The following is a 16,753-nucleotide window of genomic DNA, read 5'->3' as shown; positions in this document are numbered from 1 at the left end:
CCGCATTGGAGCAGCGTGGTGGAATATGCTCCAAACCTTCTCCTCAAAGGGAGAGGAGGCCTTAGCCCAGCAGTGGGAATTTTGCAGTCTACTAATGTAATGTAATGTAATAAGCATATATGAGACCGGGAAATATAATCAATGTACCATTAACGAAATTTAAAAAGTTTATTAGGATTTAAAAAAACGCTTGGATTTAGGCTCGGGTTCCATCACGGGACACGAATTATTATGAAAAAACAGCATTGTAAATCTGTTAATTTGAAAAGAGCAACTATGCCAGTTTCTTGCCGTTTCTTCTCGCTGGAGACTGCTTTCCGAAACGGTGGTAGATAGTGTTTAAACATTGACGATTCAAAAACGCTTCATCGTGAAGTTTACTTGAATAAACTTGATTTGATTTGATTATCTGTTCTTTCAGAGTATATGCGGCCGGATGGTTCGTGTATCGTCCCTCACTTGACGATCGGACGTCAGAACTACGGCAACGTGTATTTCGACTGCGAGATCGACGTCGCCGGAATGGATCTTGATGCACTCGGTGAGTTTCATGACACGATTTACAGTTCCGACGTTATATTGACAGTCTTTTGTCCACCGTGCTTCATTGAAGCGGCGTGGTGAGATATAACTGTCGCTAAACTAACGAAACTGTATAATTGTCATAATTTTGAACTATTAATGATTGTTACAATAGCTCTTAGTAGCTCGGCTGTAGAAGACTTGAATCTTGACCGATGATCCGGAGTTCAAATCCAGGGCAAGCATCACTGAGTTAATGTATTATCTTGTGCTTGACGGTAAGTCGGAGCGCGTATCGAAGCAGCGTAGCGGAGTTAGCTCTAAACATTGTCCAGAAATGGGACTATAAGGTCTATAATATTGTATCGTTTCCAGTTCACTTCCTAAACAAGGAGGTCATAATCTACCCTGATGATGAACACAAGCCGCCGGTGGGAGAGGGACTCAACAGACGAGCGGTTATCACGCTGGAGCGGGTCTGGCCGCGCGACAAGACCGAGAAGCGACCGGTCACCGAGCCCGACAGGTCAGTGAATGACAGATGAGAACGAATGATGTACGAGCAAATGGGTCACCTGATGGTAAATGGTCACCGCCGCCCATAGACAATGGCGCTGTAAGAAATATTAATCATTCCTTACATCAACAATTCGCTACCAACCTTGGGAACTAATATGTCCCTTGTGCCTGTAGTTAGTTGGCTCACACACCCTTCAAACCGGAACATAACAATACTCTACTGTTTGGCGGTAGAATATCTGATGAGTGGGTGGTACCTACCCAGACGGGCTTGCACAAAGCCCGACGACCAAGTAGACGAGATCATAGTCCATTCCAAAGGCAGGAGGGGTAAAGATGAATAAACGACTTTGACCTTGAATGGTTTTAACGTCACACCAACAGTTCTTGATTAATATATATTTATTTATAATACAACACTATCCGAGATGGCCCAGTGGTTAGAACGCGTGCATCTTGACCGATGATTTCGGGTTCAAACCCAGGCAGGCACCACTGAAATTCCATGTGCTTAATTTGTGTTTATAATTCATCTCGTGCTCGGCGGTGAAGGAAAACATCGTGAGGAAACCTGCATGTGTCTAATTTCAACGAAATTCTGCCACATGTGTATTCCGCCAACTCGCAATGGAGCAGCGTGGTGGAATATGCTCCAAACCTTCTCCTCAAAGGCAGAGGAGGCCTTTATCCCAGCAGTGGGACATTTACGGGCTGCTAATGCTAATGCTAAAAAACAACACTATCCCACTCAACTACTTATATCCACTTTAATTTCACTTCCAAAGTTCCGATGACAGTTTTGTCGACGTCGAAACAGCATTTTATTGCAAATCCACAATGTAAGCTCTCGTCCAATCATATCGCGTCACTTCGACGTCAAATGTTGTTTAATTGGCTTCTGTCCTCTTGTGATTGCAATCGACTTGCATTTATAATGTTAGTAAAGCACGTTATTATATTGATTATCTTATGTACAGGCTACAAAAGATGGACTACGAGGGGAAATTACGACGCGTTTGCGACAAACACGACACGAAGTTCATTGAATACCGACCGCAGACAGGGAGCTGGGTGTTTCGGGTGAGCTGTATTTATTTATATATACAAAAGCGAAATACTTTTTAAGTTAATTAATCACGATATCTCAGAAACTATAACACGTACAAAATTGAAATTTGTCAGGTAGGTTCCTTATAGGGTGTAGACATCCGCTAAGGAGTACGAAACTCCACTTCTTTAAAAGGGGGCTTGGATGTTTGTGTTTTATAAATTTCGCTCGGATATTGCTGTTTCAGGTAGTTATATGTAGGTACTAGTTTATAGAGATCCTCCTTTGGGCTTAACCTTGCTTTATTACAATACTTTATCGAATTCGGTTCCGTGTTATAGCCGCGAAAAAGACAGCCAGAGAGAGAGAAAAGAGAGAAAACAGATAGACAGAGAGAGTTACTACTTAAAATAAGTTCCCAATAACTTATAATGACAATCAACACAATGTTATGATAATCATATTTATAGTATGAAAAAATATATCTTGGTAACCTTAGACCATTTCGGGCCATCTTAGCTCCCATTGGTCCATTTCGGCCCCCACTGTACGACCTTCGCTCCCATTGGACGACTTCTAACTCATATTTTTTAATTGCAGGTGGAGCATTTCAGTAAATATGGTCTCACGGATTCGGATGAGGACGACGATATCACACCGGACGTGCTGAAACGACAGCTCGTCAATCAGAATCTACAGAAATCCGCTGCACCCGGTACGTTTAGACAGGATAGCGATATTCGGTTCGTCCGCCAATGATAAAGTCATCTTAACCTGATCGCTTGGATTATATAACCACGAAGCTTGGACTATAATAGCCGTCACTGCTAAGCGCTTTGAATTTTAATTCCGGTTTTGAATTATTTGAGTTTTGCTCCTATTTAGCACCTTAGTTGTATTATTATTATTAAAAATATAACGCGTCAAATATAAAAAAAAAATATCTGTTGTAATTATTGTATAAAGTTAGTTTCAAAACAATTGAATATTTTGGTTGGCTTAGCAATCTACAGAATGGTCAATGTTTAAGGGTGATGAAGATCCATTTGCCTTTTTCTTTGTCTCCTTCCTTTGTTAATTTATAAATAATGTAATCGAAATAAACTATTTACAGCACAAAAACAACCAGTTCCAGTATCGACTAACTCGACGAGCGTGGGTCTGGTGGGTCTCGGCGGTCTCGGCGGTCTCGGCGGCCTCGGGGGCTTAGGATCCCTCGGGGGTCTAGGTGGGACTACTGGACTAGGTCCCTCCGATGAGATGTTCGCTATGCAACAGAGCTCGCTCAATTTAATGAACGGCGCTTCTAGAGGTAAATTGCTTAAATTTATTCTAATTCTGTGTCCTGACGCTAAAAGAGACACCCGCCCCCCTCTAGCCCTCTCGTCTCGAAAAGATTGAGTCATTGTATATTATTATATTAATAATTAATAATAATAATATTTGTTTCAGTATTCGAAATGGATGCGACAGATACTAATTCGGATGCGCCGAGCTTCTATCAAGACAATAGTGGTGAGTCTATACCGTTCGAATTGTATGTTCCAACGGCAGGAGGACTAAAGATAAACATAACTTAGATTTACTTATTCCACGCGATTCGCTACTAACTCAACCATATTGTTTAAGAAATTATGATTAATACATCTTTATTTATAATACAACACTATTACACTTAACTACTTATATCCACTTTAATATTACTTCAAAAGTTTCGTCGACGTTCGAAACGCCATTCATTCGAAAATCCACAGTGAATATCATAGACTAATCAAGCTCTAGACCAATGATATCGCGTCAATTTGCTGTCAAGTGTTGTTTTTGTTTATTTGGTTTTTCTCCAAACGGTTGGAATAAGGTATAGATTGTTCTAGTTATTACATTAAAATTGTTTATTTATACTCGCCTCGTGTGGTGCCATTTATTTATAATAAGTACCACTTGATGGTAAGTGGTCACCACTATCCATAGACGCTGTAAGAAATATTAATCCGTCCTTACATTACTAATGTGCCAATAATCCTGGGAACTAAGATGTTATGTCCCTTATGTCTAGTTACTAGAAATCGGTTGTGTCGACATCCGATTATAGATGTCGCTCTGTCTCTGTTTAACTTTACATTGTACGATATGTGAGAAAGAGATGAAACGGATGTGATATCGATATCGGTTTGACATTCGCTTCATCTCTTTCTTGCACATGGGTTACTGTAAAGTTGAAGAGAGATAGGGCGAATATTTCATTAGTTTAATGCGGTGAAAACGGTTACCCGTCAACATCAAATCGATGACATCTGATATTCCGATGAAAACCGATTTTAGACGTGCTTCGATACATCGGACACATGCTTAGTAGTTACTGATTAATTCGTACGTTAATAGACTATTTGACAGTGCGAAAAATAAAGTGTCAATTATTGTAATCAGTATATATTGTGAGTTTAAAAATTGTTATTTATTAACGAAAGTCGAAAATAATAATCAATTTATTCAAAAATCCATAAATAAAAATGCAATATTTTAAACGTTTGTCACGTGACACAAAACGCTCCTGATTGGTCGGGCTTATGATGACGTCACTTGCTTGTTAACCTCGTAGAGCAAACGTACGTTAATAGTATGTTAGTTCACTTTACATTTTATATTCCAGCGTTCGGTGTGAAGAGTCCGACGACCGAGCTGGCCCGCTTGGAGAACAGGCGCAGTCACCACGTGCAGCTGATGAAGGCGTCACTGTACGCGGACACCGGTTAGTGGAATATTGTAGGGTTTCTAATGGATTATAACCCTTTTATTTTTTCATACACTTGTATATCCTTATGAGCAATATTTTTTAACCTTTATGGCCCTATTGCATTCTTATAACTAAGTTATTTAAAAGTAGTAGGAGGACACTATATGTATATAGAGAGAGAGGGGAGTTTTTACCTTCTTTTCCTTTTTCTTACTAAGTCTTTTTTTATGATATCGGTAGGCGGGCGATCAAATGGGCCACCTGATGGTAAGTGGTCACCACCGCCCTTAGACAATGGTGCCTGTAGTTACTGGCACACTCACATTTCATACCGGAACACAACAATACTGAGTACTGCTGTTTGGCGGTAGAATATCTGATGAGTGGGTGGTACCTACCCAGACGGGCTTGCACGATGCCCTACCACCAAATGAAGTCTACACACACTTGAAGAACACGAGCCAAGGGATGGGTGATATTATTTGTAGGATAGGAGAAGGATAACAGTTCGTTACACTAGCTAACTTCAAAGCGCGGCGCGCTTTGAAGATATACTGGCCTTCTTCGCGTTTGGGCTCCACTACCCCTCACCATAAGGTGGAGTGGAGTCACACGCCTACCCGGATAATAATTAACAAAAAAAAGTAATGGTCTCGAATCACAGTCTAGTATCGTTCCGAGATTTACACGTCGATATTTGGTCCGCAGAGATGGAGGAGGAGTCGGCGAGCGTGTCGAGCGGCGACCAGCTGGTGCCCGCGCCGCGCGCCCCCGCGCCCCGCGCGCCCTCGCCGCCCGCGCCCGCCGCCCGCGCGCGCGCCCCCGCCGGCGCCGACGACGCCGCACCCGGTACCGACTCGCTACTTCGCTTTGCTCTCTGCCCATAACGACGTACGCGTTTGAGTCGTATGGAATCTTTAACATTGCTTACATAATCAGTGCAATCGATGAAGCTTCCCCGCTAAGGTGTACTCCTCTTGTGTTTGGGTCACACTGGATCGCTAGTCTTCCTAATTGAACATAATACTACTGAATGTTGCTGTTGGTACTTATAATTGTTATTGTTTTTTTTTTCAGAAGTAGTAATGCGTCCTCTGATCGTACGTCCGCACACGATAGTGCTGAATTATCATAGAAAAGTGCCGCCGTTCAAACATACTATCGCCGGTAAGTTTAACTCTTGATAATATACTCGATTGTTGTGTACCCAACCGTGGTGCTTTCCTACTGCAATATATGTACACATGAAGTATTGCGCCTACAGTATGTCCCCTTTTTCCGCTGAAAAACTGGGCCTCAATGATGTGGCTCTCGCAAGCGCTGACTGCTCTCGAATACGCTACGCTACCGTCTAACATAAGTAACTTACGTGGCACCAGACGGATGAACCGCCTATGCGGGCTTCCAATACATATCCGGAGGAAGAACTCCTCCCTACGGGTTCTAACTTAACCTAACTTAAACCCGCCGGCTTAGGTTAGGTTAGGGAGGTTACGCTGATTGCGGAGAGAGAAAGTGTGCATAGCGGCGACGTTTTCTCCTGTCTTCTTCGGCAAAGCGGGTCAGCGAGGGCACTCTCATCACACTCCCTCTGCACGGACTTCTTATGACCAAAAATAATAGCTTTATACAATTATTAACAACCACGTGTCTTCTTGCTTCTTCTTAGTAGAATCTACATTCCGAATCTTAAGACCCTTGAATTTTTTAATTTGTTTTATCATTATATATATTTATTTATAATGTGACCGTCTTATCTGCGAGCAGGTCGTCTGGACGCGGCGTGTATAGCGGACATGTCGGTGTGCCGCGCCCGTCACAGTCGCATCGGTTTTGGTCCGGCCGGTACCTTCAGCTTCGTCACCACATACGACACCATTAACGATCTACCCAAGAGTAAGTTAAACGATTATTTTATTATTAAATCAGGGCTTTATCTATAGAAAGTATAAAAATCAGGGCTGTATTTAGGGGAGGGCGACTGGAGCAACTGTTCCACATGAGAGGGGCCCTCAGAGGGTAGAGGGGGAGAGGGGCTCCACAACAGATTCCGACGAGTTAACAAATATCTAGATATAGTTAAATTACGACTTACTTGGTCTAGGGCCTTCGCCGTTGAGGCCTCAGGGCCTCCAGATCTTTAAATCCGACTCTGAACTTCTGTATTAATACAGTAATAAAATATTATTTACATAGATACATACATATGTAATACTATATTTCAACTGCAAAGGAGTAAAAATCAAAATACACTTGATTCAAGTAGGCTTTTACAAGCACTTTTGAATCGTCATTCAACAAACTATTTAAAGTAAAGCTACTACCGATTCGAAAGGTAGATCCTACCGAGAAGAACCGTCAAGAAACTCAGTAGTTACTCTTTATAACTTTTGGGCGCATGTTGTTTGATTGTATAAGTTCATGAACGGGCAAATGTACCACTTAATGGTCACCACCGCCCATAGACATTAGAGCTGTACGAAATGTTAAACGTTTCTTTAGCTTTGAATTTAATTCAACGATGTAACATGCCGATTCTGGTGCTCCTATGAGCCTGAGAGAGTATTGTTATCAATAATAATATTGGTGTTTCTTCCCAGCGGCCGACCTCAGCACGCTGGGTGTGTACGTGTCGGGGCGCGGCGAGGACGACTGGAGCGAGTCCGTCGTCGCGAGGATGGCCGTCGGGCGGACGCACTCCAACTCTACGCAAGTACGAATTATGTCAACACGTTTAAAAGTGCTCGTTTAAGTTTAGTTGCTTATTAGCAGTATCCATTAAAGTTAAAAGTGTATTTAAAATTGATTCGTATATTAAATCTTAGGTTTTAATACGAATATCCAACACTCAATATCGTTGGATGATTCTGCAAGAGCGAGAAATGAGACCGATATATACGCTTGCCCCCTCTCCCACTATATATATTATTAGCTAATATTAGCTATCACTAGTAGCTCATGTCTCTCCTCGGGGCTCAAATTTGCTTGATACCAAATGCCATTAAATTCGAATCAATGGTTAACTGCGAGAGCATAGTAGATGTAATAAAAACGTAGCACAGTACTGTACACTCATGCCTCGTTGCTTATCCCCCCCCCCCCCCCCCCGCAGGATGTGCTGTGCCGGCAGCTGGCCAGCCTGCTGCAGTTCTCGTCGTTCGCGGAGGCGGCGCCCGACGCGTGCCCGCGTCTCGACGTGCAGCGCGAGCCCGCGCAGCGCCGCCGCCTGCTGCGCCGCTTGCTGCGCGACGCCGCCGACGCCGCCGCCGCCGCCGCCGCAGCCCCGGCCCCACATGGGGGCGCTGCGGTCGGTTCTCTATACCATCACATTGAATTTTATATTATTAGTCGTCGAATGGGGTTGACCCCATCATGGAACATTTGAGGAAAATACGTTTGCTTTTCTTCTACCCTTGTTTCCAAATGTTATTAATAAAACTAAAGCTAAAAAACGATTGACAAGCTGAAGACGAATAAATATTAAACTGTTTTGTCTTAGATTTTTTATACATGTGTGGTCTATTCCAACTAACAGTTGGAATTAAACGTTAAAAAAATATTACAACTTTTTCTTCCTACAGTACGGCATGTCGAACGAATACTGCTTGCAAGTTTGGAAGCTGTGTGAAGCGCTCTGGGGAGATGATTTGGATAACGATGGTTAGTATAGTTTTATTAAATTGGTATGATAATGAGTAGAGAAAGCACGCATAGACACTGAGCGCGTCGGCGGGGTTGAAGTTCCTCTTTCATAAATACCCGTCCGAATCAAGGCGAATGATCGTATAATACAAAACACCAGGTCCTACCTATGTTGATGGCGTCCGGCGTCCGTAACGCGTCCCTGCTCGGTAACAACGTTAAACAACAAAAACAATTTATAAAAAAATCTATTGCTGTCGGTACCATCACCGATGCGTGTGTGTACCATATACAAAAAAACTACATCCGCTGGACGTTACGTAACTCTTATATTTTATAGTGGGAGAGAGGTGATGGAATATCTTCCAAAGAGCTTCCAGAAGAGAACAGAACAGGTCTTCGAACACAAGTGGGTCGTTTACAAGTTATAACTTTAATAATAATTAATTTATATTCAAGGTGTGCCCGGTATGGACGAGAAGTCGATAGTGAATCGTCACAAGCGTCTGCTGGACTGGTTGAAGGAGTCCGTCTCGGACATAACGGATAAGGAACTCGCTGAAACTACACCCGGAGAACCAGAAGATGGTGAGGCCAAAGTTTTTTTTTATGATAAAGGTTGGCGGACGGGTCAATGTACCTGATTGTACCAACATTGGCGCTGTAAGTAATATTAACCATTCCTTATATCGCCATGTTCCACCAAACGTGGGAACTAGTATGTCATATCCCTTATGCCTGTAGTTACACTGGCTCACTCACCTTTCAATCCGGAACACAACAACTTATTGTTCTTACCCAAATAGGTCTGCGTAAAGCCCAAGTATATATTTTCATTAAATTCGTATATATTTTTGACTCAGCATAAAAATGCTATTTAAAGTTATAAATATAAATGTTATTTAAAGTTGAGACACATTCAATTAAATTATAATAAAAAATATACAGACCAATAATGATTATAAATTTTATTAAGAATGATAAATTATATTAAAGGTGGAATTGCTGTTATGTGTTTTGTAACGAAGTGTGTGTGTGTTGCAGAGAGCGACGGGCACAGCGCTCGCGTGTGGGCGCTGCTGGCGGGCGGGCGGCTGCGCGAGGCGTGCGCACTCAGCCGCCAGCACGGGGACCTGGCGCTGGCTGCGTTGCTGGCTCAGCACGGTAAGTCTGCTATGACTTCACTATGTCCAAAGACTAATCTTGAAGTGGAATCCTAGATTATCGCAGTTTTCATGGAATCCATTTAAGTGATTCAGGGAAATAAGTTTGTAACCGTAATCGGCAGATGATCCAGCCTTCAAGTCGCTGGTTGCCCGTCAGCTGCGCGTGTGGCAGCAGTGCGGGGCGGAGTCGCTGGTGGCCGGCAGCCGGCTGGCCACGCTGCACGTGTTGGCGGGCCTGCGACCCGAGCGCCACCTGCAGCGACTCGACTGGCTGAGGGCCTTTGCGGTTACTGCACGGTTAGACGTCTTGTATTCATTTAATGTTGTAAAATATTCTTCCGTGATTTTTTTTTTTAATAAAATCTATCCGTCTGCCTTGTCTTGTTTCATAAAAAAAAATGCGGAGGTTTTTTTTTATATATAAGTCGGAATATTAAAAATCCCGTCTGAATTAAAACAGTAAAAAAATAATTTTAATAATATGCCATAGAAAAAGAAAGGTCTCTTGGAAGGGGTAACGCTTATTCAATACGTGACAATTTCTACCAGTTCAGTGTTCACTCTACTGTAAGCCCTGTAAAAGGACTTTGTTCCAAAATACTAAAATAATTGATACTGGTACATTAATACCGAGAGCCTGGATGACTCCAATATTTCCTACATTTAAATCAAAAACTTATTTGTTTCTTATCACGTTCGCAGGTACCTCTGCCCTCAAATTCCCACTCTGGAGCAAGTGGTCCGCACTTACGAGGGCTACTTCAGTTCGGAGCCGGAGGCGGACCTCCACACTCTGCCGGACGATGAAATGGGGATGCAGTTTCCCTTGCCGCCGTATCTCGACCAGTACAGCGTCACCACAGCGGTTAGTTTTTCTAATTATGAAAGAAATAGTTTTGCTCTCGCGTGTGAGGGGGGGTTAGATACCCTATAGTCTATTCCAATCGAGGAGGGGATAAAGATAAACAAACCTTAGATTTACGTATGCCAAGCGATTTGCTCATAGCTCGGCCTTGTCGTGCACTACTAGCAGTTTTAGTTCCTAACATCCGATGAAAGCTTCATCGACCATATTTCGCAAATCCATAATGTAAATCATAGATAATTCGAGCTCTCGATCTATGATATCGCGTCAAATCGCCGTCAAATGTTGTTCGTTTGGCTTTTGTCCTCTCGGGTTGGAAGAGACTATATGTCGTATGTGAGCCGTACGTGCGAGAGCGGAAGTGAGAGTGTGCGTGTGTTCCGGCAGAGCGGCGGCCGGCGGCGCGTGCTGGACGTGCGCTACGAGCTGCTGCGCGCGCGCGCCCTCAACGCGCCGCCCGCGCTCGCGCCCGCCACGTGCTCGCGCGACCCCTTCGACTTCTCCCTCAGGTGCGTGTACATTCATACAAATAACAATACACTTAATTCGTACTTTTTAATTTTCTCTCCTGTTATTGGTTTCTTAAAATTTTTCGTTAACACGTAATTTATATGGCTACTAGTTTTCGATTCCGTTATTGTGAGGGGAGGGGGGGGGGAATAATGTTTCAGATGTACTTGCCCATTTATATCACTATCCAGACATAGTCTATACTTATATGTGAATTTTTACTACGATTGGTTCGACATGTACACGGTCGCGTTTCAGCTTTCCGTTGGCTTCGTGGCTGGGAGTGGGCAGTTCGTGCGTGGTGGGCGCGGCCGAGCAGCTCGAGGCGAGCGGCAACTGGCACCTCGCGCTGCAGGTGCTGGCCTACCATCGGGACGATAACGCGTGAGTTACTGGAAACCTAACGTTGGAATAAATGTACACTACTACGTATTGCGTAAGGTACTCAGTGTGCTGTGTATGTGTGTAATGGCTTAATGATATGGCTATCTATTGAAAAAAAATGTATATAGTAATGTGTAGAAAAGTTAAAAATTGTAACACAGGTTTATTTTATAATGTAAACATCTGCTGAGCTTGGTTTATTACAAATGCTTAAAAAGGTAAATGTGAGGGGTTCGTGTGAAACCAGCACAGGTAGTATTAGTATTGATTGAGAAATTGATAATTTTTTGTTTCGTTTTCAGCCGCAGTCACCTCATCCGTCAGGTGCTCTCTCGTCACGCACCATCTCAAGTTGAAACGCCGGAAATGAAGGAACGCTTTGATCTGATCAAGAAGCTGAAGATCCCGGAGAAGTGGGTGCTGATAGCTCAGGCCAATAGAGCCAAATACGAGGTAGATCGCTTTACAATATAGTTTCTTGAAGAACATATTTAAGGAGCCCACGTGACCCGAAATTAATGAATATTTTGTTTCTCGTTTCCAGCATAAGCCTGCGTTGGAAGTGGAGTACCTGGTTGGCGCTGAGCAGTGGAATGCAGCTCATCGAGTACTGCTCAAGGAACTGCTCCCCGACGCGGTGCTGGCCGGTCAGTATTCGAGATACCACAGAAAATCATTACGCAAGATTTTATCTGTTAATAATGTTGAATGTTGTGCTCGGTGGTAAAGGAAAATGTTGAATATGTCGGATGAAATTCCACCAACCTGCATTGGAGCACCGCGGTGGAAGCTCCCAACATGAAAGAGAATGCTGTATCCCAGCAGTGAAGTAACTGCAAATGCAAGTTACTTGTCAATTCAAATTCATTATTTGAATTGACACAATTATTTACTTCTACTTTACTTAGTAAATGTATGTTAAAACAAGTGACCGGAATGTGTGCTCTGTTTGCAGCACGTACTCGTACTGTACAATGTGTGTTATCATTGATATTCTTGTTACAGATAACCTCCAAAGCATAAAGGGTATACTGGAGAAGATGAACGACGCGGCCGACAGGCACGAAGTTAGCGGATGGGAGACCGGGGGGCAGGCCCTCTACCACTACCTGCGGGTCTGCGACGAGGTATCGTGTCCCGAACATTCGACAGACAACGGACAGGCGACGGGACCGTTCCGTGCAGCGCTCTCATACGAAATCGCTCGCTCCACAGATCCGCGGGCTGGTGCGCTGCGCGGGCGCGGCGGGCGGCGCCGTCTGCGCGCGCCTCGAGGCGCTGCGGCCCGCGCTCGCCGCCGCCTGCCGCAGTCTGCGCGGCCTGACGCCGCGGTAATGCCTCCTTCATATATACTTTGTGGGGTAGAGCTATTCACGCTCGACCGACCCCCCCCCCCCTCCCTTGCATCGCGGTGTAACATATGATACAGAGCTGTTCACTCACGAAGAAGAAGAAATGATTATCGGCGTGCAGTAGTAGGAGTGACGCTGCTTAAAAGGATGTCTCAGTGACCGTGAGACGACCGAGAGTAGAGACAGAAAAACAGTACAAATTAGATTATATTTGTTAAGTTTATATTAACGTGGTGGGTTAACGCCCCTTCCTCAGTATTTATATATGTAATATGTCTATACTTATGTGGTAGAATTATATTCCATTCATTGAGGATTTTGCACGCCATTCTGCTTCACCATCGAGAACGAGATGAATTTCAAACAGTATGAAATATTAGAAAAACTATTTGCAGTTCCCCTCGGCACGCTGCGGCTCGCGCGGAGATGGGCGCCCGACTGGTGCAGCTGGCGCTGGCCGGCGGGGAGCCGCCCCCGCACCTGGCGGCGCTGCTCGCGCAGCTGCGTCTGCCGCCCGACTGCGCCGCGCGCGCCGCGCACAGGGTACGCACACACACTTACACAGGGGAGCACAAGTTGACGAGTGCTGTTTTGTGCGATGGGTTGGCGATTCACATTCCATTTGCTAGCGATAGTACTATGAGATGTATGAACCGCTCCTCACGTTGTCTAAACTGTTAAATATCTTGTATCAGTACACTACACTGACTCACTGATATATCAAACCCAAATCATAGCATTACAAAATATTGATATTTCACGGCAGGTAGGGCCGCGTCTAGGTGAGGTACTTAAACCACGACTGACATTACTAAGCTAAACACGATTCACGACCTCAACGTAGTTACGTCTCCAGACGCTGGCGAGAAATGTGCCCGTACCACGGATATTATATCTTTAGCTCAATCTATAAATAATATACTCGGATTGCAGATAACGACGGACATGGCCGAGCGCGCCTCGGAGCTGTGCGTGGAGTCCGCGCCCTCCCCCGAGTCCTCGCAGCGAGCGACCGCCGTCGAGACGTAGGCCCCCTTCGGCACGGCGCCGGTACACGACCCGTTACTGAGCGAAGTCGTGCAAAATTTCACGTCAACAGTGTAGATATAAAGCAGGTGAACTGCGAAGCCAAAAATCTCCTCCAAAAGGCGCTGCATCTTCTGATAAGTTTAATGTACATTGGTTCAGTAATTTTTTATCAGTTAGAGCTTACAAAACTTAACGTCTAATTTTTTAGTACATTAACATAACGTAAATTATTTTCATGTTATCGTTTGGTAAGGGTTTTGTGAATGTATGTAAGTTTTGATGATTTTATTAAATGGTATGTTTGTATTCGGATTCAATACGTCCATACACACGAAACTAGTGTTGTTACAATGATGTTCGACGCGTCGGGGAGCGTCGCTCGACGCAAATGTTAGTTTTAATAAATACGTGTTTAGTTTTCACGCTTAACTATATTCTAATGGCGAGTGGATTAAATATATACAGATAGAAGTCCATAGGGTTTTCTAATACCTCAGCATTGTGCTCTACTGACAGTTCTCGATAGATATATCTTTATTTATAACACAACACTATGACCACTTTACTTACTTATATACACTTTAATTTTACTTCCAAAGTTCCGATAACAACTGTCGTTAATTCAAGGTCAAATTTGTTTATTTATTACAACTCCTGCCATTGGAATGAACAATTTCATTGATATTAACGAACGTTACGTAACGAAGTGACGTCATTAAACATTTAAAATCAATTAAATAGTGTTATGAAAACAAAATGTTACATTAATTCTATGAGCCGGTGCTAAAAGGGCTTAAGTATATGAATCGTTTGAAATTTAGTAAATGTGTTTGTGCTAAATCAAGATTATTACACGAAAAGGCGTATGTTGTATGGAAAGGCCGACGTGTGTCCGTCGTTTCGATTCTCATTACAAAAGTAAGGTTCATTGATATTGGACCTTTTAGCGCCAGGACACGAGAGTTATTCCATTTAAGTTCCTAATGTTAATTGTGAAGGCGCCTTAAAACGAAATGTATATCAGTACAAATACTTATGTAATCTTATGTAAAAATTCGTATTGAAGCGCCTGTTCGTGTTCTTTGTATGATGTACCAAAATTAATTGATCTTTAGTCGTTTAAGAGTCAATTTAGATGTTAGTTTAAGTTTTAAGTTGTGATGGTTTGGATTAGAGGGAGGGGGGGTATAACCCGCGCGGTGTCAGAATAGGATGGAACTTTGTCATGGTGTATTGGAAGTGACAGTTCTTGAAAGTTGACTACTGTCCGGAGGTTCCTCGTTCGAGTTCCGTCTACATTTACAAAGGATTTTCGGTGAGTTTTATAAAAACTCAAAAATGGATCTAAGGCATCTCTAATAAAATTAGCTGATCTTAAACTTCGTTCAATTTCAAGATTTGATGGGGTCCTTAGCCATGGTATCTGATCTACTCTACCGACACCATTGACCCTAGTTTGGTGAACCCTTACTGGTATGGTCTGAGAGTTGTCCAGTTGTGAAGTTGATAAGTATTTTAAATCAATAAATAAAAGCTGGATATGAATCATTTGAACTTTTAAATGGTTTTTTTTTTAGTAATAAAGTTAAGTATAAAGATTTAACTTCACCGGAATATGAAAATCACAAATGTACTACTTGGAAATACTGTGGGACTCGCTTGATTTCGAACTCACTACCTTCCTATATCGTTGGTATCAGGTATAGAAGAAAAAACAACTGAATTGTAGAAATCTCGGGCCCCCTAATGCTAGGGAAGGGCGCTGATGCTGCATCGACGAGGTTATTTTTGGGTATTAAACGTATAATATAAATTAAGTCAGTTTTGTGTAGTTTTTTTTTTAGTAATTTTGACGTGTATTATATAATAATAGCAAAAATTTAATCAATTTTGTCTCAATCGAAATGTCTTTTGATAATTATAAGTAGTAAATATTAAAAGAAAATATGTTCAATGGTATAACCTATTCTCCTGGAAGTGGGAAAACAGATAAACAAACCTTAGATTTACGTATTTCATGCGATTTGCTAATAACTCGGCTATATTGTGCACTACTAAGAGTTTATGATTAATATATCTTTATTTATAATACAACACTATTGCACTTGACCACTTATTTCCACTTTAATTTTACTTCCAAAATTACGATAAGTTTCGTCCACGTTCAAAACGCCATTCATTCGTGAATCCATGGTAAATATCATAGATTAATCAAGCTCTCGACCAATGATATCGCGTCAATTTGCTGTCGAATGTTGTTTATTTGGCTTTTTTTCCTGTTATGGTTGGAATAGAACGTATTAGAGGTGCCGCCTAACTGGGCCTAACAGTTCGGCTGCTGTACAGAACTTTTACAATGTTGATTTTCCCAGCACGTCACTACGTCCTAACGTGACCACTTACCCTGATCGTGACGTGTAATTGCATCGCTCGGTATCAAGAGCTTTCAGCTAGTTCAGTCAACAGGTTCAGTTATAGAATGAGAAAATTGTTTCAGCAATTCAAGAACTACCTCTAAGGGAGGTTCAGTACCCTCTTCAATGAATTTACTATTTTAAAGCAAAACATAATTCAAATTGAACGATTCGATCTCGTGGTACGAGGGAAACCTTGCATTAAACTTCGACCTTGAACTTCAATCGTTATATTCTCTAGTATTTAGTGTATATAACGGAATTTTGAACATTCAAAAAGGTTATTCAGTTGAATAGGAAAATGTCGATAGTTTTGTTTATTATAAGTAATGATCAGTTTTAGAATAATGTTTGATTCGTAATGTGTATAATTTAGAATAAGACATAAATTTGTAATTAAATAAATATTTTTTGAATTATTTTTTTGTTTTTGTTTTTTTGAGCACAATATGTTATAACAACTTACTACGTTTTGAAGTTATGCTTCTTTTGACGCGTTAAGAAATTATATGAGAATATTTTTATTACATGAAAACTACACGGTGAAGTTGCTCGGAATAGACAACTT

The 16,753-nt window shown here is 42.3% G+C and overlaps 1 protein-coding gene across 1 annotated transcript in view; it reads left to right on the top strand.

Annotated features, from left to right (window-relative positions):
• LOC125075163 (nuclear pore complex protein Nup98-Nup96) overlaps positions 1 to 14,419 on the top strand; it is a 42,197-nt gene extending 27,778 nt beyond the window's left edge. The window contains exons 24-42 of the mRNA XM_047686786.1: positions 422 to 541; positions 898 to 1,048; positions 2,019 to 2,121; positions 2,690 to 2,727; positions 7,467 to 7,536; positions 7,936 to 8,130; positions 8,405 to 8,483; positions 8,925 to 9,053; positions 9,510 to 9,629; positions 9,754 to 9,928; positions 10,334 to 10,496; positions 10,884 to 11,005; positions 11,265 to 11,390; positions 11,693 to 11,843; positions 11,935 to 12,037; positions 12,396 to 12,517; positions 12,606 to 12,721; positions 13,138 to 13,285; positions 13,676 to 14,419. Coding sequence (XP_047542742.1) covers positions 422 to 541; positions 898 to 1,048; positions 2,019 to 2,121; positions 2,690 to 2,727; positions 7,467 to 7,536; positions 7,936 to 8,130; positions 8,405 to 8,483; positions 8,925 to 9,053; positions 9,510 to 9,629; positions 9,754 to 9,928; positions 10,334 to 10,496; positions 10,884 to 11,005; positions 11,265 to 11,390; positions 11,693 to 11,843; positions 11,935 to 12,037; positions 12,396 to 12,517; positions 12,606 to 12,721; positions 13,138 to 13,285; positions 13,676 to 13,771 — 2,327 coding nt within the window. The 3' untranslated portion in view covers positions 13,772 to 14,419. The remainder of the gene's footprint in view (positions 1 to 421; positions 542 to 897; positions 1,049 to 2,018; positions 2,122 to 2,689; positions 2,728 to 7,466; positions 7,537 to 7,935; positions 8,131 to 8,404; positions 8,484 to 8,924; positions 9,054 to 9,509; positions 9,630 to 9,753; positions 9,929 to 10,333; positions 10,497 to 10,883; positions 11,006 to 11,264; positions 11,391 to 11,692; positions 11,844 to 11,934; positions 12,038 to 12,395; positions 12,518 to 12,605; positions 12,722 to 13,137; positions 13,286 to 13,675) is intronic.
• The last annotated feature ends 2,334 nt before the right edge of the window (positions 14,420 to 16,753 follow it).

Source organism: Vanessa atalanta, chromosome 30, assembly GCF_905147765.1.
Source record: "Vanessa atalanta chromosome 30, ilVanAtal1.2, whole genome shotgun sequence".
Lineage (NCBI taxonomy): Eukaryota > Metazoa > Arthropoda > Insecta > Lepidoptera > Nymphalidae > Vanessa > Vanessa atalanta.
The sequence above is the reverse complement of the archived record's forward strand: the minus strand, read 5'-3'. Positions and strand labels throughout refer to the sequence as shown.